This window comes from Didymosphaeria variabile (assembly GCF_027946475.1).
Source record: "Didymosphaeria variabile strain IMI 356815 chromosome Unknown scaffold_8, whole genome shotgun sequence".
Taxonomy (NCBI): Eukaryota; Fungi; Ascomycota; class Dothideomycetes; order Pleosporales; family Didymosphaeriaceae; genus Didymosphaeria; species Didymosphaeria variabile.
The window spans coordinates 3231539-3252418 of NW_026611627.1; the positions used below are offsets into that span (position 1 = coordinate 3231539).

The 20880-nt window shown below is 51.6% G+C and overlaps 10 protein-coding genes across 10 annotated transcripts; 2 read left to right on the forward strand and 8 right to left on the reverse strand.

Moving 5' to 3' along the window:
* Nucleotides 1-2357: 2357 nt before the first annotated feature.
* Nucleotides 2358-3002, reverse strand: N0V89_011298 (uncharacterized protein; the record flags this gene model as incomplete). Its single annotated transcript, XM_056220030.1, has 2 exons — nucleotides 2358-2886; nucleotides 2998-3002. The coding sequence occupies 2 exons, from the start codon at nucleotides 3000-3002 to the stop codon at nucleotides 2358-2360; spliced, it is 534 nt and encodes a 177-aa protein (XP_056067157.1).
* A 788-nt stretch (nucleotides 3003-3790) lies between these two features.
* N0V89_011299 (uncharacterized protein) lies at nucleotides 3791-4048 on the reverse strand (the record flags this gene model as incomplete). Its single annotated transcript, XM_056220031.1, has 2 exons — nucleotides 3791-3962; nucleotides 4041-4048. 2 exons carry the CDS (start codon nucleotides 4046-4048, stop codon nucleotides 3791-3793), a joined length of 180 nt encoding a protein of 59 aa, XP_056067158.1.
* Nucleotides 4049-5553: 1505 nt separating this feature from the next.
* Nucleotides 5554-6067, forward strand: N0V89_011300 (uncharacterized protein; the record flags this gene model as incomplete). Its single annotated transcript, XM_056220032.1, has 2 exons — nucleotides 5554-5561; nucleotides 5617-6067. The coding sequence occupies 2 exons, from the start codon at nucleotides 5554-5556 to the stop codon at nucleotides 6065-6067; spliced, it is 459 nt and encodes a 152-aa protein (XP_056067159.1).
* A 350-nt stretch (nucleotides 6068-6417) lies between these two features.
* On the forward strand, nucleotides 6418-6758 carry N0V89_011301 (uncharacterized protein; the record flags this gene model as incomplete). Its single annotated transcript, XM_056220033.1, has 2 exons — nucleotides 6418-6421; nucleotides 6469-6758. The coding sequence occupies 2 exons, from the start codon at nucleotides 6418-6420 to the stop codon at nucleotides 6756-6758; spliced, it is 294 nt and encodes a 97-aa protein (XP_056067160.1).
* Nucleotides 6759-6919: 161 nt separating this feature from the next.
* N0V89_011302 (uncharacterized protein) lies at nucleotides 6920-8227 on the reverse strand (the record flags this gene model as incomplete). Its single annotated transcript, XM_056220034.1, has 2 exons — nucleotides 6920-8056; nucleotides 8171-8227. The coding sequence occupies 2 exons, from the start codon at nucleotides 8225-8227 to the stop codon at nucleotides 6920-6922; spliced, it is 1194 nt and encodes a 397-aa protein (XP_056067161.1).
* Nucleotides 8228-8900: 673 nt separating this feature from the next.
* On the reverse strand, nucleotides 8901-10087 carry N0V89_011303 (uncharacterized protein; the record flags this gene model as incomplete). Its single annotated transcript, XM_056220035.1, has 2 exons — nucleotides 8901-9475; nucleotides 10084-10087. 2 exons carry the CDS (start codon nucleotides 10085-10087, stop codon nucleotides 8901-8903), a joined length of 579 nt encoding a protein of 192 aa, XP_056067162.1.
* A 1275-nt stretch (nucleotides 10088-11362) lies between these two features.
* N0V89_011304 (uncharacterized protein) lies at nucleotides 11363-11811 on the reverse strand (the record flags this gene model as incomplete). Its single annotated transcript, XM_056220036.1, has 2 exons — nucleotides 11363-11654; nucleotides 11807-11811. The coding sequence occupies 2 exons, from the start codon at nucleotides 11809-11811 to the stop codon at nucleotides 11363-11365; spliced, it is 297 nt and encodes a 98-aa protein (XP_056067163.1).
* A 574-nt stretch (nucleotides 11812-12385) lies between these two features.
* On the reverse strand, nucleotides 12386-12729 carry N0V89_011305 (uncharacterized protein; the record flags this gene model as incomplete). Its single annotated transcript, XM_056220037.1, has 2 exons — nucleotides 12386-12651; nucleotides 12726-12729. 2 exons carry the CDS (start codon nucleotides 12727-12729, stop codon nucleotides 12386-12388), a joined length of 270 nt encoding a protein of 89 aa, XP_056067164.1.
* A 377-nt stretch (nucleotides 12730-13106) lies between these two features.
* Nucleotides 13107-14026, reverse strand: N0V89_011306 (uncharacterized protein; the record flags this gene model as incomplete). Its single annotated transcript, XM_056220038.1, has 2 exons — nucleotides 13107-13648; nucleotides 14020-14026. The coding sequence occupies 2 exons, from the start codon at nucleotides 14024-14026 to the stop codon at nucleotides 13107-13109; spliced, it is 549 nt and encodes a 182-aa protein (XP_056067165.1).
* Nucleotides 14027-19160: 5134 nt separating this feature from the next.
* N0V89_011307 (uncharacterized protein) lies at nucleotides 19161-19992 on the reverse strand (the record flags this gene model as incomplete). The annotated part of the gene is made up of 2 exons (XM_056220039.1): nucleotides 19161-19936; nucleotides 19983-19992. The coding sequence occupies 2 exons, from the start codon at nucleotides 19990-19992 to the stop codon at nucleotides 19161-19163; spliced, it is 786 nt and encodes a 261-aa protein (XP_056067166.1).
* Between the last annotated feature and the right edge of the window lie 888 nt (nucleotides 19993-20880).

The window sequence follows — 20880 nt, forward strand, 5'->3', positions numbered from 1 at the left end:
CCTCACGTGACACATGCTGATGTCGTGTGGCTGCCAGTGCGATGGCATCCGTCCTGCGTGTTCGACGTGTCGCAATCACGGCTATGCTTGCGAGTACGCAGACGCAGCCTCCTTGACGCGGTTATCTGGCTCCAAGGAACTGGCCGCACTCGAAGCACGCCTGGCGGACACGGAGCGCTATGTTGCTGGGCTCGAAGGGCGACTCGCTGCCGTCGAAGCCTTCAAGGACGATGTGACCGGTTCAATCGCACCGTCGCATCGCTCGCCACGCCCACCAGAGCTCGAGAGCGGTGAAGCAGTTATTGCAGACATAGAGGACCCCACTGATGGCATCGGGTCGGTCGTCTTCACCAAGGAAGAGGAAGCTGGTTTCTTTGGGCCCTCATCCAACATCGCTTTCACCCGCCTTATTGTCCGCACCACGACCGCTATCTTGAAGACAGCCCTCACGTCAAGTCCAATGTCACCCAGTGATGCAGCGTTGCAGAGCCATATGCTCCACGTGTCGCGACGGGCTTCTCCCGTGTCACAAAGATCCCCTCTCCTAAGCACGAGATCGGCGACCACCGATCTGTTCTACCTTCCACCAGAGACTGAAACGCTAAGCTTGATTGACATCTACTTCAGCACCACTGGCGTCCTATTTCCTTACATCCCCAAAGACTCATTCCTTTCAAACTACCACCATTTCAACTCCACCAACATACGGGCAGCGAGGAGGTCATGGCTCGGTTTGCTGAACATGGTGTTAGCCATGGCGACAAGTGCAAGTCATGTCAGCACATCATCGGCATCCGAACGCGCTGCCGAGTCCGACATCTACTTTCGCCGAGCTTTAGCACTCTGTGAGAAGCAAATCCGCCACGGTACGAGCTTAGAAATGGTTCAGATGCTCCTCTTGATGAGTCAGTATTTGCAGGGCACGGAGCGCTCTATCGAAACTTGGAACATCCATGGACTTGCTGTGAAAGCGGCTTATCAGCTTGGACTGCACTCACCCAATGCACTGAAGCAGTACCCGCCCCCAGAGCGAGAGCTCCGAAAGAGGACTTGGTTTGGATGCATTGTAGTCGATAGGTACGCTACTTCTGCCATCTCATGCCTGTTTCTCACCGCCTTTAGAACTTTGGGCATGACTCTGGGCCGCCCGTCATCCATCCCCCAGAACTTCATCAAGTTAGACCTCCCAGCACCTAGGCAGCTATGCTCAGAATCAAACGCTTCCCAACAGTTGACCGAGCAACATAGTCTAGACTTTTTCAACGCAACAATGTGGGCATGCAATTTTCTTCGCTATTTCGTCTCTAACGATGTTATAGTACGCTTTACGCAATCATGGGTGAAATTGTGGATGATCTCTACGGAAGCAATTTGGGCTGTGCCCTGTCTGACCATGTGTTCAATATCGCTTCTCAATTGCTACAACTCGAGCAGAAACTCCTGATGTGGCAGCAGTCTCTGCCAGTATCATTGATTCTGCTCCATTCAGATTTCCTTGTCTCCGATAACAACGACCCAGAAACCTTACGATACCGATTCATCCTCACCGTGCGGTTCCTCAATCTTCGCATACTGGCCCACCGGCCACTACTATGCAAATACTTAGAATATCTTGGTGCCCCAAAGCCCGACGCTCGGCAACTTTCCACATTAGCGCAAGTGGGTATAAACAGCCTGCGCATTTGCGCCGAGTCAGCGCTTGCGATAATAAACCTGATGAGAGCCGCTTTGACGCCTCAAGATCCACCGCGACATCTGCTGGGCGCATGGTGGTTCTCCCTCTACTATAGTGAGTACCACCACCACTCATGAGCACCTTACACCTGCTAAGCAGGGCCCAGCCTTCAATGCGGCGCTGGTGATCTATTCAATATTACTCGCACGGCACCAAATACAGCAGATGTCGAACCAGCAGCCAATACTGGAGGGAGTCGAACTCTCCATAGATTCCCTCTACCAAGCAATCGAATGCCTTTCAATGCTATTCAAAGGAAACAGAATGACGGAGAGATGTGCTCGGTACACTAGCTCTCTTGCTCAGATACTTTCCAACATTTGTACGTCTTCTCCGCATATCAAGGCTGATATATCTGTTGACTCGATATCCCAGACCAGACACATGGTTTCCAAGACGCCGCCCCGGCACTAGGGTTCCAGCCACATACTCTCCGAGATCTGCCAAACTATCAAAGAACCTGTGATGCTGCGCATGCCTATACTCCATTCGACTTTGCCGATTTGAATGATTTACACATGGGTATGAGTCTGGACAGCATCTTTGCGCCTGATTTCGACTTGGGTACGCCACACGAAGGAGTTGGTCTGTAGTACACGACGTGGCATTTATCTAATTCCTATCATATATAAGGCGCAGATGTATCACGCTTGGATCGCGAGATCAACGTCGCAACGTCTCTGGCCCACGCCTCTTCCATCCTCTTCTCTGCATCGTAACCATACGCCCACCACTGTGTCACCGGATCGCTCCACTGGTTCGCGCTGCTCGTAAAAGGCTTACCCAAAACCTCTGCAGCCATTGAAGCGTCTCTCGCCCGTTGCTCCGGACCATCCGGGAAATGCCATATCCGACCGTTGACTGTGCTAGCATTCTGCATGTCCCCGCTCCTCTTGATCCGTTCGTTTTCGAAGCTCCGCAGCGCAAACGGCAGCTCTTCGACTGATGAGATGTTGTTGAGAGCTACAGCAAGCGCAGCGCCGTCTTCAACTGCCATGGCAGCGCCTTGGGACATGTACGGCAACATGGCATGCGCCGCATCGCCGATGATGATCAGTCGCGATGACTTAGAGATCCAGGACGTAAGCGGCCTTCCTACTTTCAAGGGCCACTTCATGCAATCGTTGATCAGTGATATGATCTTGGTCAATCTTCAACGGACACTCAGTATGCCTTTTTTCGAGGGTTTGCACCAGAAGTTACGTACCGCGAGTCCCACCCTCTGAATTCCGCCTGGATGTCTTCCTTGGCGAATTTCTGACTCCATGTCGCTGGGTCCGAGTGGTCGACGTGCGACAGGACCATGTTGAAGGACTCACCTGCGGCTATCGTATACGACATGACGTGTCTATCTTCTCCGATCCTATTCCGATCAAGACGGATCAGTATATTGCTTTGATCTCGCCCATTGTGACGTACCAGATGTTCAGCGCCGGTCTTTCTAATATCCAAGCGATGTCTGGGTCGTTCCGCATCTTCTTCACATCAACGGTGGCGCGATAGGCTGCGAATCCATCGAAGATAGGTTCGTGGTGCTCGTCCGGAAACATGCTCTCGCGAGCGATGGATTTTATTCCTGGATTTGCGCATCAGTCTGAACCGAGATTCTCACCGGAATGATATTTAACACACCGTCGGCAGCAACAACAAGATCGCCTCGCACAAAGCTGCCGTTATCAAGCACGACAGAGCCCTGTTTCTCATTGTACTTGACAACCTTACACCCCAGCTTCACAACAACGCCCAGCTGCACCGCTCGCCGATGCAGCGCCTCATGAAAATGCGCCCGGTGCACCACATAATACGGCACTTCAAAATTATCTTTAAACGCCTCTCCGAGCGCCGTATGCCCAATCACCGTACCATCCTCCCAGCGCCGAAAGTTAATAGCTTCAGGCTGCACAGCCCATTTCTCCAAGTGCTCAAATACCCCCCAGCGATGCAGCAAGCGGCCCGAATTGGGAGGAATCTGGATGCCGGCGCCGACCTGGGACAGAGTCAGTTAGTCGCTGAACGATTACCCAGTCGTCGGGACATGTGTAGCATTCCGTTCCATCATACCTCTCCAAGCTGAGGTGCCTGCTCTAATATCCGCACAGCGTGGCCGCGGCGCGCAAGCGCAATGGCGAGGGCAAGTCCACCGAGGCCCGCACCGACAATGACTATGTCGAGCTTCAACCGCGCGGGCTGCGTCTCAGGTACCGTAGGCGTAGGCCCCACGCCGTTGCTGAGTATCTCTTTGCGGTGAAGTGTTTCGAGGAACCGCAGGGATTGCGAGGGGTATGTGAGTGGCAGTGGCAGGGACATGGTCATGGTCATGGATGAACCGGGCTTGGGGCTGTGGACTGCGAGCTGCGGAAGCTTTCGGGTAGAGTAGGAGAGTCAATCGTTAAAGGGTTCATTGGATATCATGGGGGACCGCGGTGACGGGCCAGGGACCTTTCGAGAACGGCCTCGGACGGGGAGCTCGGAAGGGAGAACGGGGAAGGACCCGACCTACGAACAACGCGCACATTTCGTCACGCTAGCGCCAGGCGGTGGTTCCAAATGCCCCTGGTAAGAATCTCTTGTTGAAGCTTCAGACCCTCAAATGTGCTCTCCAGTGTCAGTGAATAGATCTCCTCTTACTGTTGATAGATTTAGTAGAGTACCTAGAAAGCTACAAGATGAATGCGTGCTGGAGCTCGGGGACCATCTCAGGACGGTATTGTGTCGGGCAAGTATTGAGAATGGAGAGCATATGCTTAGCTATAAACAGAATTAGAAACAATCGGCCTAATACCATCTTAGGCATCTCTCGCTATCTTCTCAATAATGTCTGCAGTGGTGCTTGCGTGCTGGAAACGGCAAAGGCCCCGGTGTGCGGGATTGCAGCCTATCTCCCCTAGCGTTCGACAAACTGCGTAACGAACTTCACTCAGACTAGTGGAAACGCCACCCTCCCCGCAAAATAGAAGCAAATCAGAAGCAGACCAGAACCCCTGGCAGTTTTCCCACTGTGGAGAAAGTACGCGTTTTATGCGTGTCAATGCACGCTCCAACACGGGCAGTAGTAACGGCAAATGGGCCGGTGTGGGCGATCACGACCTATGAGTACCACTTGTTGACTCCTGACAACCTTGGAATCGTGTGATCCAACCTCGTGTTGCCATCTCACACACCGTCCCTTTGAAAACGTGACACCACAATGTCGACAGACGTCGCAAACAACAGGTCCGATTTCAGTGACGTTGCCGACGCAGCCCATAGACACCACGGGCTCCCCTTGCTTCCTCATCCAACTCAGGACGAAAACGACCCACTCAGATGGCCTCGCGGACTGAAGCTGGCTGCGCTACTTGCCACTGCCTTCTTCAATTTTACTGCCAATTTCGCGGGAGCCGGATTGTCTGTCGCGACAGTCGTCCTCGAGCATCAATTTGATAAGACGGCAAATCAGGTCAATACACTGCTCACGGTGAAGCCACCCACCCCTTCCCTTAAAGCTTGTCGCACATCATCGCTAACGAGGCCAGTTCAACTTTCTCCTTCTCGGAGTCGGCAACATGTTCTGGGTCCCGCTCGCCGTCAAGTTCGGCAAGCGAGCCTCGCTTCTCACTTCCATGATGATGCTCTTCGCTGTGCTCATTTGGACTGCTAAAGAGCCAAATTTTTCGGGACTATTGGCCGCAAGATGCCTTGCAGGCTTTGTTTCGGCGTCTGGAGAGGTGAGTGCGTCCTTTATATCGATATCAGCCAACGCACGTTGACTCATTCCACAGAGCATTGTCCCCGGCATTGTTTCCGACATATTTTTCCTCCATGAGCATGCTACTATGATGTCGGCGTAAGTATTCAGTGCCACTTGAACCAGATTTCAATTGGGCTGACTGCACACGCAGATACTCGCTCCTCATCTCAAGTGCCACTGCGATTGGACCGCTCCTGGCATCCTTCATCACCGAATACAGCCCGGGCTCCTGGCGCGACTACATCTGGGTGTGCGCCGCACTAGCTGGTGCCAATTCTCTGGCCATATTCTTGTTTTACCCTGAGTCCAATTTTAACCGGACGAGAAAAACTCCCCACGTGGTTTCCGTTGAGGGACAGCAAGTTGCGGATGCAAACACGGAAAAGGGAGAGATCATCCGCACCGACACCATCTCGTGGCATCATGTCAGTGTTGTGAAGAAGTCTTGGACTAAGATCTGGACGTCGTTTATCACGGTCAATCCCGACGTTAACATCCTGAGGGTGTTCTTCGAACCGACTCTCACACTTGGCCGCCCGGCTGTACTGTACGCTGTATTTGTATTTGGTACGAGCCTTGCAGCTCAAGTTATCATGATGTAAGTCTATTCAGCATGCTATCAAACAAAGGCGTACGCGACACTAAACACCTCATCTTCAGCTATGCCTTCCCAAGCTTGCTCATGGCTCCTCCCTATCTGTTCTCCAGCGGTGGCGTCGGCCTCATGCAAATCGCCGCTATCATCGGCTTCGCCATCGCCTGTTACGGCGGCGGTTTCGCCACCGACTCAATCACAGCCGCAGTCATACGTAGACAGCACGGCGCCGTATACCCAGAACAACGTCTCGTTGCGCTACTCCCAGGATTCTACATTGCACCCGCAGGATGCATACTAGTAGCCTTTGCATGCTCACAGAAACTGCACTGGGTCGCTATCGCCTTTGGTTTCGGCATGTGTAAGTCCGTTCCTCTCCCAGCGCCACCTCACTCTAACTCGTAACAGGCTCCTTCGGCACCTTCTTCGCCCCCAACATCGCGATAACGTACGTCGTCGAATGCTATCCGCAAACCGCGTCGGAGTGCCTCGTCACGATTAATGTCTTCAAGAACCTCGTTGCCTTCTTGTTCTTGTATACTGCTGTCGACTGGATTGCTGCTGAAGGCTGGATCCAAGTCTATATGGTTATGTTTATGCTGGTTTCGCTGGCTATGCTTTTGGCGATCCCTTTTTATTTCTTTGGAAGGAAGTGGAGAGGGGACGAGGGAGGATCGACTGGGCGAAGTGTTGAATGATGGGTGAGGAGACTATCATATGTCTCTGAGTTTGTGCTGTTGGTGCTGGGAGAATTTGTGATGGGTCTTTGCTGAGGGCCAGGTATTTGTTACGACACTTGTGTTAAAATTAAGAGCTAGCCGCCGAGTAGGACGCGTCATTGACGCAGCTTTCCTTCAAACTAATACCCCACAAACCGATACCAGTGGCGTTCGGCGGCGTTCAGAGGCCAATCGCGAAAGTCCTCATCCCATTCGTCCTGTCCATCTTCGATCCACTCCGTGGTGTCGGGATCGCCCCATAGGTCCTTGATGCATACAACGATTTCTCCATACCAATCGATACTTTTCCCACACGATTTCATCACCATATCGCACCGAATGACGAGTTGCCAGCAGTAATCTAGGTAATTCCTCAGTTCATCTGCGTTGTCTTTGTGCAGTGGGTCGTCAGCCACTGGAATGCGGCGTGCCGGTACATAACCTGCACATTCCAGTATCTGCAGCCCCAATTCGGCTGGCATTCTTCCCGCTTTACACACTAGACGACGAGCACGCGCAACGTCCTCCTTTGTAGGAACATGTCCATAACCCGGCTCTTGTCGTCTCTCCAAGCTTGTTAGGCCCAATAGCTCATCATTTGACCAGTGCCAGTCGGCAACGTACATGCCCTCTGGGACGCCAAAGAACTCCCGATGAGGATAAGTATACGTGTCGAGTTTTGTTCCTGCAGTGCAGCGGAACAAGGCTCTTTGATAGGACGTGGTGTCACGGTAGTCTGCGACGGCAACTCCAGTGTTGTTTTCCTCTCGCAACTCTGGGCCATAAGTCTCCGGCTTCAGGTAGAATACATTCAAGCAAATGTACATCATGAGGGCCGAGCGCATAACCTCAGCCCAGCCGTAGTCTTGGGGAATGTCGTACGGGAAGGACCACCAGTTCTGCGATAGGTCGAAGTCCGGACTCGCGCATAGTTTGAACAGAGGCTCCATCTCGTTGTGAAGAATGAGCATCTTGAGTAATTCGATTGAATCGTGGTGGTGCTCCTTCGTGCTGCTACATGTTTGCCGACAACTTCGCCAGTTTTCCACGAAGAAAGAGGCACGCTTCTCCACGTCAAGGAGCGGACAGGTGCAGTCTACTTTCAAGCCACGCCACACGCGTTGGGCGCATTCGTGCTGTAGCTGAAAAGGGTTGTTCGAGCGACACTCATTTAGAGACGTCGCAATCTTCTTTTCGATGGCGGGCGTGATTATGATGTCGTCGAGCAGTGGCGGGTCGTACGTCGGTTGATATTTTGCGCGTTCCGTTTTTGAAGCCTGTTCTAAGGCGCTTGTGAGCGTTTTCGCAAAGTGGTGGAGTTGGCCGCTTTGTCCTGTTTCGTGTCGAAAGTACAGGTTCGTTCTTTCGCCATCAGCTTGATTATATGATACGAAGCGGAAGGCGGACGAGAGGCTCTGCCACGGGAGATGGTGTGCTTGGTGCGCCATGGGGTGGAGTGAGGAGGTTGGCATAGGCTAGGTGGAGGGAAAAGAAGTGGGCTAGAAGCACATGAAGAGGTCCGTTCTTGCTTACCTTACCTAGTGAACGTTGCCTAACAGCACATGATCAACATGCCGAAAGAAGACATACCTTACCTAAATGAACCTAGCCTTTACCTAAGGTAGTTCAAGTGCACGGACCAGCGAAATTGACCCATCATCACTAGTATCTGCAAAAGTCTACGTTTTATCGCGGTGACGCCCGCTCGGGGTGCCTCGACAAAAATAGGTTCGCCAATTAACAGGCCCCCGGTAAGACCGACGAAGATATCGCCGCGCGCACAGCTCGCTCGCAGAGTTTTCCTACCGCGCGAGAGAAAGTCTCGCCTCTAGAAGCGAGTCATGGGTAATCCACCAATTGTTTCTCTCGACTTGGTGCCAAGCAGATTACAAGTAATCACATTCGGAAACACAGATTACACTAAGTCATAGACGGGGCTAAACCATAGCTGTAATCAGCTTGCAGACGCCTCTTGGTGCCTCATTAGTATTATGTATGTGACATGAATATGTACAAATGGAAACGGGACAGTGCTCCCAGGAATCTACACAAAGGACCCTACAGCTTCCACGCGCTACTAATGACTCGAGCGGCAAGCCCTTTCGTAAACAATTATCAGTATTACTTGCAACCGACCTTGATCTTGTTGACTTGATCCGTCTTCGATTTCACCGTAGGCCCCAGCTTCTCCTGCTGACCGGCGTGAATCATGTTTCTGGCTGGGCCCGAAGCCTGACCGAAACTCCTGAGGTTGACCAACCCCCCGAAAACGGCGAAGATGGCCGACTCCGGCGATTCCACGATTCCGTAGAGATCAAAAGCCGCGTTTCCGACGCCACCGACAATCCTGATAATCCGTCCAAGTGTTGCTAGGCCAAGAGCCGCGATTTCCTCACCAGCGATTGGAATGAAGCCGAGAATACCGCCGATGAAAAGGAGAATCATCTCTTTCTTTTCCTCTTCCGTGATCTCCTTGGCTGTGTCGTGGACCGACTGCATGGATTCGACACCTTGAACCAGCATGTACACTGGAAGTTCAGAGGCTTCAACGATGGTGTCGTCGCGCCATGCTGACACGTGGTAATCGCCAGACTGTTCGTATGCTTGTTTGAGTTGATCTCGAATGGACTTGTACTGGTCAAGAGAGGGCTCAATGCCATCTTTGGGGTTAGGGACTTCGACGTTGTCGGCGGTCACTGCAATTGATGGTCAGTGGAAGGACGTTAGCATCTGCAGGCAGATGTACGAATAAAGGGAATTGTGCCAGACGGCCGAAATGAACACTGGGGATGTGAATGACTTACTCGGGAAACCATCATAATACAAGGCGCAGTTCGAGCCGGGTACGTACTGGCAACCATTGTTGAGAAAGTAAGCCCAGGCGTCAAACTTGATCCATTCTCCCGGGATCCCATAGTCATCTTCTATCTTCTTATTGAAATCGTCGCGGTCTTTCACCGAGAACTTGTATTTCGTGGAATCCACGCCGCTGATGGCCGTTCCCGGCTCCAAATGGTATTCTGTCGGACAAGTGGCGGCAACCCATGACCCTCCATCCTCGCACTGACTATCCGGTATACAACCTGATGCTCTGATGTTAGCTCTCGACCGTCACGTTTCAATTTGAGTCATCAACTAACCGTTCTGACATCCTTGTGCGGATGTGCACTTGGAACAACACGGCCTATCGTCGAGTTTCTTGCAGTCGAAATACCCTCCAGCATGGTCGCGCATGAACTGCAAAATCTGCGGCTGTATCGACTCCAACACGTATTTACGATATCGATTGAAGTCGTCATCGAACCCATCGTTCATGAGTTTCTGATACTTATCCAGCGCTGCTTGGCACTCGTCATAGAGCACATGCATTAGAAAGAGGTTGACGCAGTGACCTGGTACACGGCCAAGATCCTTTTCGCTGCCGAGATCATTGAGGCTTGCGGGCGGGGTTCCGCACGCTTGAGGCTCAGGAAGGTCGCAATACTTGTCGCATTGGTCTGATCCATCGATCGGGTAGTCGCCACCATCGCCGCCATCTCCGCTCCCATCACCGGAACCATACGCAGGAAGGTTGGGATCAGCTAGCAGAATATCGTTAGTAATGGTAATGAGCAAAGGGCATCCGAGCAAGATACTTACTGATCAAACCATCATCTCCACCGCTACCACCACCGCACTCGTTGAAGTAGGTGTAAGCCGTATTGCTCACAGGGAGAACTCTAAGCAAATCTGCTCGACCCAGTCCACCTTGGTTCGTAAAATGCTGCCCAGATTGTTAGCCGCCACTAGTGGAGATGCTAAACAGATAGGACATACCATGTTGTCAGCACGATCGATGGGTGAGTACAGCACGCCGCGAGCCGTCCACGAAACCGCGCTTCCGCTGTTCTGGAGCAATCCATTGTTCTTAAGGACTTCTCCAGCTCCCGTGTATCTGTCCAGATGGATAAGGTCAGCCCTGCCGGAACCTTCGACATCAGCAAATCGGATCATAGCTCTGTCCCAGCGTTCGGTCTTCTTGATCTGGCCAATATTTTGCAATCCGGATTTGGTGTTCAGCCACGCAGTGCTTCGGCCATCAGGTTCGATACAGATGACATCAGCTCGTTTGTCACCGCTAGGTAAAAAAGGATGGTTAGCTGCGAAGGGACCAACAGACAGGAGAGGCAGAAGACTCACTCAATATCAGCAAGCGTCATGCCACGATCGAAGATGTTCACGCCCCAACCCTGAGTGCAGGTCGCGGCACCAGTAACCACACCGACGTTGGCGAAGGTAAGCTTCTCGGTAGAAGCGTCGTATCGATTCTCGTACATTGTGAGTGCGCCTGTTGCCTTGTTCTGCACAAGAACATCGCATTTACCGTCGCCATTCCAGTCAGCCAGGTGGACGCCCATACGAGGGCCTGGAACCGAAAGTGTTATCCTGCCTTCATGGCCCCAATCAGGAGGATTATGAACGTTTATGAAGAAGTCGGTCGAATCAGTGTGGCCATCGTAATAGATCCAAACGTAATCATCAGATCCGCTATTAGTCATGTCGCAGTAGAAGTTACCGTCGGCTATACAGCTAAATAAGCAAAGTCAAGCTTGTTCAAGGACCGATTGCAACATACCTTTTCTCTTTGTACCGCCGGTACCGTCGTTTCTGTACACGTGCATCTCGTAACCATCGGTCACATTTTTGAAGTACACGTAATCGAGCCTTCCGGATCCGTAGACACGGCCGAACTTGATGTTGTCCCGTGAACCTGCTATACCCAGGCCGGGATGGGTGATGCCTGCAGAAGCCCAGTCAGGTACGATGCCAGCGCCCCAACCGCGCTGGTTGATGTAAGTGTCGACACTACCAGTGTCGCTCAGCCACATCCAATCGCTACGGAAGCTACATTCATCATCAATCAGCATACCTCATTAACTTCGGAATCGGTATTTTCTGTAGACGACTTACTCTCCGTTCAGGTCCACTATAAGGCAAGGTTAGCGATAGTATTACTATAGACAGCCTTCGTACTTACGAAGTCGAACACCATTCTTGTCGCCTTTGTTCTTGGCTGGGAACACCAACTCGCGCAAGCCACCCCTTGTTTGGAAACCTTGCCAGGAGTAAGTGTTGCCTACGCCTTGATTACGAGAACAGATAATATCTCCTTTCTCTTTACCGATAAGGCAGTAGTCAGCTCGACCGTCACCGTCAATATCAGCAATGCGAACGTCGGGCGCATCATAGCCATTGTGCGTAGTGACAACCTGGCCGAGGTACTTGAAAGTGGGTGGATTGCCTCCTTGGTTGATGGAGACGCCCACGGCAGACCCTGGCAGAAGGCAGAAGAAATCGTCTAGACCATCGTTGTTGAAATCAGCCCAGGCGTATTGGGGACCCATATTACAATTCATGTCGACGTCGAAGCTCTTAGAGGCGGTAAAGGTACCACCTCCCATGTTCTCTCTGAACCAGTAGATGTTTGTGTTGTCGTCTCGATGCTCAATCCGTACCCAATCATCAAGCGCCGCGGAACGACTCTTAGTTTCCCGGTACACCAGCTGTGCAAAGAACCTAGCGATAAGAATTTAGCTTGGGTATAGCCAGTGGCTACCTGAAGAGACTCACATATGCGTGGGAATGCCGTTGTTGACATTCTTGCTCGGTCCTTTGAGCACTTTGCCGCTAGCAAGGTTGCCCATGTTGGTGGACTTGTGGACATAGTTGCCGTTGTCATGGCCACTACCTTTTTGTGACTGGATCGGACCTCTAGCGTTACCTGCGACTTTTGTACAGGTGCGTCCAGAACTGACTTTGCTATCGTCGATGCCCGTCGCAGTGCCAGGGGCTGTTAGTTTGTCTTCCGCCTTGGAAATGGCGTCCCACCAAACTGCGGCCATCTTCTTGTAACCGCTTTGAAGATTCGTCAGCATGGTAATGTCATCGGTTTATTCGACAACTTACGCATCCGTTGGGTGAATACCATCATCGGAGAGGTCGCTTGCGGTGAGGAAGCTAATCATATCGGCAATCACGACCTTGTCGTTACCGTAGTTGTTGACCATGTCACGGAACTGCTGAGACACAGAAAGCGCGCAGGATTGGTGGTCTCTGGACGGCACGAGGGTAGATACTACAACGACAGCGCCCGGAGCGGTCTTCACAATATCGTCGACCATGACTTTGAGTCGCGCTCCCGCGTTCCCAGTGTCGACATTCTGGCCGCAGTCGTTCGTTCCAGCGTTAATGAGAACAAGATTAGGCTGCATCGCCTGCACCTTTTGATAGGCCTCATGAATTTGCGTGATGATCCACCCTGAATGGCCTGAAGGGGTTGATCAACATTTATTTCCTGGACGTTTTTCGATAGTCTGTCATACCTTCGTTGTCTTTGTCGGCCATGTTGCCGTTCTGCTTAGAACCGACCATATTCACCCTCCAGCCTTTCCAACGCAACTGGTCGCGGATGTACTTGCGATATCCGTTACCATCACTGCTGCGCACGCCTTCCGTGATCGAGGCACCAAGCGGCATGATTCTCAAGTAGAAGTCCTTCGCAGCCATTAACGACATCTCTGGCTGGCTCCAGAACGCAGTGGTGTTCGTCAGATCCAACCCAATGGTGGAATTATCGTAGAAATCGTTCAAGACAGGGTCTGAGGTCCCCTCGTACGGCGGGAAGTAGTTGTCCCACGCCGTGTCGACTGAGATGACATCGTCGGAATAGTTGCCCACAGTAGCGAAAGAAGATAGAATGGAAGAAGAGTTTCCCACACCGGTGACAGCAGAGACAATGGAAGAAGAGTTGCCCTCGGCAGTGACAGTATGGATGACGAAGGAAGAAACGAGCGAAAGAGCCGCGATGGCTCGAATGTACGGCGCCATGGCTGATGCAACTCTTCTCAAAATAGAGGAAGAGAGAGTGCGTCAGACTGCACTTGCCAATGAACAGGAACTTGAAGTACTTGAGAGAGTAGCTGGAGACCGTCTGGAGCAGATATTAAAGGTATCACTTACTGATCACTTCTCGCAGTTGCTACCTTTCGACACTGTCCCGCCCATCGGACCATCGAAGCACGGATGCGAGCAACTTCGTGTAAGATCCAGAACGATCCTTGAGGATGCATGTCGCAAATGCTTGATCTGATTTCGATCGCGGAATGCTTGGTATGGTAGGAGCTAGCTTGAAATGCTTCATGCTCCGCCTCGCGTGTCGATGGGGGCCAGAAAATAGGTCTTCCGCTACAAGAAGTCTAACTAAGCATCCTTGCTAAAGGTCCCGCCATAGCCCAGATTGTGCTTGGCATACAATATTGGGTATAGTCTTGTGGGTTGCGTAGACCCTGATAAACGTGAGGTGTAGGACTTATCGGTTGTTTAGGGAGGTGGAGCTGCCTATTTGGACCTAGAGTAAAACACACCTTCCCCCAACAGGCCCTAGCTTTGTGATGCAAACGATTGCACCCCGGATTCGCGCGAGAGAGTTGTACAGCTGGGTCCTCGGGCGTAAGTCTCAGACGAGATCTTTTTCGACGAGTCGGAATCTGGGCAAGCTTGCGAGATTGGCGGCAAAGCAGAAAGATGTCGACAAAAACTTCTACCGCGCGAGATGTACGAGGTCGTCTGCTATACTAAAAGCAGCTAGCTCGTCATTCGCCCTGATTATAGGGCTGACTATGATACACAAAATACCTGACGTCTTACGTGATATTCCAAGGGTGGTAATTGTGCACGTGGGAACTGAGATCAGGTAGGATCACACTGCTATTTAGAAGGAGCGCATGGGTCACTTAAAAGCTAATCCCAGGGTGTGATGGGAGGCTGTCTCCGCCAGAAGATGGCTCGAGCCCTCTTCGAAGCAGCATGCCACCTCGTATTTTTGGAAATGGCGGCTCGAGAACTCCTAAGCGAGATGCTATCGCAGGAAACTCATCCGTCCCTAGGAGGTCAGAAGATGCGCAGAGATATCATTCGCACGACTGAGCCGGCTTTTACTCAGTCCCGGGCTTGATACTAGCACCGCTCGAGACACATGCGCCCACCCATTTCAATCATGCCAAGAGATCGCACCGCCATAGTTGAATTCTCCATGAATCTAGATGTTCTCAAAGGATCAATGAACCCCATTTGAGAAGATAGTGCTGGGGACTGTGCTACTTCGCCCCAGAACAGAGCAATCTCCTGTGCTGGTGGCCCGCCTCCCTTACTCGATCCTTCCCAAGGCACAGATGGATGTAAGCATGCTATTGAGTAATCTCAATTATTGTGAACATGGCTGATGCTAAAGAATTTTGGACTCGTGTTAAAATGGTACTTCGACCCCCAGCATTGCTTCGTATGTGGTCGTCCGCCCGAAGCTCTAACGATGAAGTTCTGCTGGTTGCTCGTTGTTGGCCTAGCAGCCCATGTCTCTGCTTATAGCATTCCTGGGGGGTACGAGCGCTTTTTGTTCTGGTACGCCTACCAGATCGACGGTTTATCCGAAGGCGACACCATTGCCCCCGCATGCCAAAAGTGGTCCCAGCAGAAACGAAGGTGCAACTTCAACGAACTATGCGACTACATCACTGATAAAAAGCTTGGAACGACTAAAGTCGTCACTGACCCTGACATCAATGACCTGGACAAATGGGCTAGAGTACGAGCTTTCTTTCCGATTACCCTCCGTATAACGAATCTACTTGCTAAGCAGACAGTAACAGGCATTAAACTCAGCAGGTGCGACGGGACAATATATTACGAGGAGAATAATGAATACCCAAGTACGTTCGTCAACCACCCTGGCGTGTTGAGTCTCTCGATACGCCGCACCCTTACTCGGACTAACATCTTTCCAAGAGCAGCGACGTCGCAGATCTCTGGCCTCGAGTCGGAGCGTTCATGAGAGACCAACTGAAAGCCTCGAAGGAGGGTTCCGATAAGAGAGAGAACATCGCCGCCTTGGCAGACAACGCTCGCCTTGCTGCTCAGCGAGTCGAATTCCACCGAAACCTAGCATCCTCTGAAACAGCAATTGCAGCCTTGCAAAAAAGGTGGAAGGACATTTCAATTGCATCAATCAATGAGAGATCGTGAGTGGATAATCCAATTGCTACAGTTGAACTGTTGATTACTGACGGAGTTGTTCCATAGTGACCCGGGCATGTCAGAAGAAGGGAAATTCATCTTATACGATGAGACATTGAAGGCAGGGAATTCGGCTGGACTCTCAGGGTTCAGCGAGACCGAATTCAAAAGCGTTTACGACAACGCGGTTGATGACAATCACAGGAAAATGTCGCAGGCGATCAACGAAGCAGCTGACAGGGTTTTTGAAGGGTTATATGACGTCGACATGAAATTGCAGAAGACAACCATATGCATGCGCACTTGACTGCAGCCTTGTCTCATCCTTGATTTAGAGTGACACCTAGAAAGATGTCCCTTCTACCTGTTTTTATTATATAGCGCTCTCTTAGTTACAAATTAATCTTCATCGTCCCGAACATAAAGTCGGCAAAAACCAAATATCTGGAGTGGTCCGCCAAGACTGGATAACTCTTCAAAACTGTCTTCTCGCACAAGCGGGCGCGTTTCCAGAGCCGGTCCGAGCGCGGTAGTGCTTGTCAGCTTCACTCCGCAATCTCCCCCATCTTCATGTATTTACTTGTCGAAGTCGTCGGGTCTTTGCATCGCTGCATCCCACTCGCCATAGACTTGCTACGAACCCCCTGCTTCGTCTCAACCTCCGCTTACAGCACGGAGCACAGAACGGAGAGGTATAGGCCCAGGAGGGCCGTCTTTCGATCGTAGAAAAGCGTGCGGCCTGGTTGTTAGGTAGCTCGAGCTTGCGTGCGACGGTCCCCGTGGAGGCAGAGTTCGGAAGCATCGACGGACGAGGAACGCTTCCATTGGAACTGGATTCGCTTAAGGATCGGCGCCTGGGGTTCGCGCATGCAGAGACCAATCGAGTTGGCCAAACTCGAAAGTTCAAGAGTGATGTGGCAGAGCTTCCATATCAAAACTCTCGAGATATAGTAAGAGCACTGGCTCATTCTAGTCGTCGCCATTTGCTGGGGATCCGGCTCAACTTCGTCGCCATGAACCCATGCGTAGTGCGTGACTTGTTGGTAGTTGATCATTGCTGACTAACTAGCGCCTGTCCCCTGTTGTCCCTCTAGGCAGCAACACTGACCATCTACATCACCATCTCCAAATAAGCATCCAGGACAGAAGAAAATCTTCCGATCAGTCTAACACAGGTTGCGTCTCAAGAATGCCTGAATCTCACCGGCTCCTACTGGGCCAGCAATTGCTGCGTGTCGCATGCATCTGGCAGGTTGTTATTGCGCTCCCCCTCTGCCTCTTCTTCTGCACCGAAGTTTACAAGAGTGCGATGGTATTCCTCTCGTTGAAAGGGACCGTCAGACATTTCGGGTACGTTTCCCTACCTCCCCGCCATCAACCTTCTTTGACGGTGACAGACGCGACAATTGCACTGCCTTTATGGCAGCATGCATCGTCTTGGTAGTCTTAGTACAGCGATCATCTATGATATTTCCACGCGAGCATATGCGTTTCGAGGCTGCTAAATTCGTACTGGCTACGGCACTGTGGCTCTGGCTCGTTCTCGACTTTGAATCCGTACCTTGGCTGGACTCATGCTGGAACTACAAAGACCACACCTATCGGCATCCTTGCCATGCGAGCCAGAGGGTTATGAGGGCAGTGGTGGCGGGAACAGTGTTATTGCAAGTGTCTGAGAGGTCGGAAAGGGTTCCAGCTAATGGTGGACAGTGTATCCTTTTATCCAGCCCTTGCTACTTCGTACTTTGTGCGGAAGTGGGCGTCCGAAACGGACGAGGATGTGTGTCAAGGGAGTATAGAACGCGGAGATCCACCTGAAAGGTCGCCCTTGCTGTCGCGAAGGAGTGAGAACGTAGTTATATGAGGTTGGAATGATCACATGGAAAATACATGATGTGGTCATGAACCAGAACTCTTTTCGTTGGAGCCTTCAGCTAGTTCAATGCTTATCTTCAAGCGACTAACATACTCATACTTAAGGCCCGATCATGCATATAATGTGGAACTTGCAGGTCCGCGCTTATTTAGTTAGGTCTGCATGCACGTTGCGTTGATAACTCTTCTCCAAGTATATTCTTCGAGTCTTCTTCAATTCCTCGCTGGCCAGGCGAGAATTGTTTACCATGTGCCGTGCGGTTGAGGACGAAGCGCTCCTCGCCTCTGGGTTCACCTTTGGGACGACTGATGAGCTTTTCAATAGCCTGAGGGCGCGTCGTGGTCCGATCGACCAGTTCCCCGTCAAAGCTAGTCTACGCAGCTTCACATGTTTTGTAGACATTAGAGCGAAATGGTCGCTCGTTTCGGTTGAGAGCATCAGGACCTGAAATGGTAGATGTTCTAGCGGTGAAGAAGGCGTTTTGGAGTTAGGGGAGGTTATCCGCCGTCAAGAGCCAAATTTACTGTCGCCTGAAAGCGTAGACTGGGGCGTCTGTATATCTGTGCGGGGACAGTCTGAACAGGCAGAGGTTTGAGCAGAGGGGCGCTCGAGCGATGGGAAACGCCTTGCGCGAGCGTTGCTGCGCTTTCGTTTGGGCGGCATGAATGCGGGAGAGCTGGCAGTGTGTAGATGTGGTTGGGCTCAATGGTGAGTGATGCTGCGTTAATCGTGATGAGAGAACCCGGTGGGGGTTGCCAGACTTTTCAAGTAGGAAAGCTGCTGTGCGACCTTGAGAACATTGCAGTCGCATCGGTCATGGGTATGATGCAAGGAAAGATTTGGCGCGCACCATGCGGATGTGAACTTTGATGTCGATCCAGTCGCGTTGCTGGCGGACGGCTATCTCAAACGTCCGAAATCGCACCTAGCTAGGTGTCGATAGCATTGAGAACTATAGAAGTCTTTCCTCCGCTTACACAGCGATCCCAATCGGACTGTTATGTAACCAGATCGTTTTGAGGCGAATAATACGATGTGGCTGCAACTACGTAGGTGGATGGGGCGATTTCTTTATGTTTAGCGGAGGTCGTATGACAGCGCCACCGATATATCGAATGCTTATATTTTGATTCATATAGTATTAATTAAATGTAATGCCCTGTATCGCTTATAGCCAAATCGTAATTCCATATAGTCACTACTTCTTATACCAACCGCTTCCAGTTGCTTTATACTTTGCGTCCCCAACGTACGTCTTCGACCAAGCATCGTACCGAGTGGCCCCTGTACCAGTTGCATCCGGAAAGTTGATGGTGCATCCCAAAGCCTTATACCCAGGTCCAAGCAAGCCGCTCAAAGAGTTAACGACCGATTGCAACAGAACAACCGAATTAAACAATTCGGATGGAAAGTTAGCATAGATGGCGTTGTACAAAAAGCAGCTGAGAGCTTGAGGATTATTCGGGATATCGAGCGGACCAAGAACCCAGGATTGGTCGGCACCGGAGCCGCCCATCGCAGGCTTTGCGTAGAGATAGACGTCGAGAATGCCCCCCGACGGCTTCGACAACGGTCATGGGAGTCGCACGACGGTACCAACCTTGCTCTGGAATGCGCTCCGGGACGTGTGTATAGGTCAGCTCTGGGTCTTTCCATGCACCCTGCCTAGTTGGCTTCGCACCGTAGAAGCTTGTGATAGAAGCCTCATTCGCGACTCCACCAGCGCCGATGGTGCCGTTGGAGAAAAAGCCTGGGATAAAGTAGTACGCGCCCATGACCACGGCAGAGGAGGGCAGGTTGAAGTAGAATTGCTTGTTGGCAGCCTTGGATGCAGCGTAACGGTTCTTGAAGTGTTCCTTTATCGCATCAACGCTGTAGGTACCGTTGCCCTTTGCGATAGCCTGCTGGTGCATTTGTTTAAAGAGCTCTGGCTTGAAGGAAATGTTGTCGCCATTCAGATAGAAGTCTTCGCGTGTGGCAGAAGCATCGCCCTCATTGAATTTGCCGTGACCTGCAATGCCCGATGGCGTACCGAGCAACTTATTCAGTGCGCCATTGAGGACACCCACTCGATCATCCGGGCCTCCAATGCTCATCTTCTGGGATATAATGTCGCCGCCGTCGAGGGCACCGCCGGTTGCGAGGAGGCTGGACAGATCGGCGCCCATATTGAAAACGGCCGCCGTGGCGGCATTAATTTGGCCGATTGTTGCGATACCATTACGTGGAATATCTTGAAGGTGTTAATAGGTTGCGATCGTATCAAGTTTCGATATTACTCACAGCCATGGTTAGCTAGTGTGTTTAGGCCGGGGCAAGGACCACGCTGGTCCGTTGACCCTGGTGCCTTGAACGGGTACTTTGCTGGTCGCTGTCAGTGGCGTGCTTCACATAATAAAGAATAGGGTCAACGTGCCTTCAGGAAACTTCTTTAGTCCGTTCACGGCATCATTCGTAGGAATCAAGCCCAGGACATTGTCAAGCACTGCATTCAGTGTCCCATCAAGCAAGGTGACCAACCCCCCCAACTAGTCCGGTGTTCAATTGCCGAGCTTCCTGCTTGTTCGTGTGTATTGCTTCGTGTTCAACGAGCCTCCTTCTGATCTCTGCTTGGGCCTCTGGGTGATTGAGTAAGGCTTCCATACCCTCGGGTCTCAACCATGGGAAAGCGCATGCAGAGGATGCCAGGACGGCAACGTATGCGAAGGTGAAGCGCATTGCGGTGGGTATACAATGAAGTGATACAACTGATGCTGCAATTGTTCTCTGGTAAGCTGTCCTGTCTTATAAATGTCCACATGAGAATTAGATCCAAGCTTGAAATGGCTCAGTGGAAATTGGCCATAGCAATGATGCAATTCGGAGAACCGCGTCGCCCTTTTGGATCCATACCTCGGCAGGCGTCCGTTATCTGTCGTTCATCCGTCAGCGGCTGGAAGCATGGAGTTTTCGCAATGCCGTAGTACCAATCAAGATTCGCTGATCACTGCTAGCGGGGACAGACCACGATCGCGTTACCAAGCTTTTTCACATCCATAATTAGCGATGCGCGGACGTTCTTCTTTTGTCATGGCGATACCCGATCGTGACAGCGGCAGGACAGGGTTCCTGCCGCAGAAAAGTTCTTCCGCGGAAGCTAGACAGGGGTGAGCGAGCAAAGCACAAGGGCCACGGACG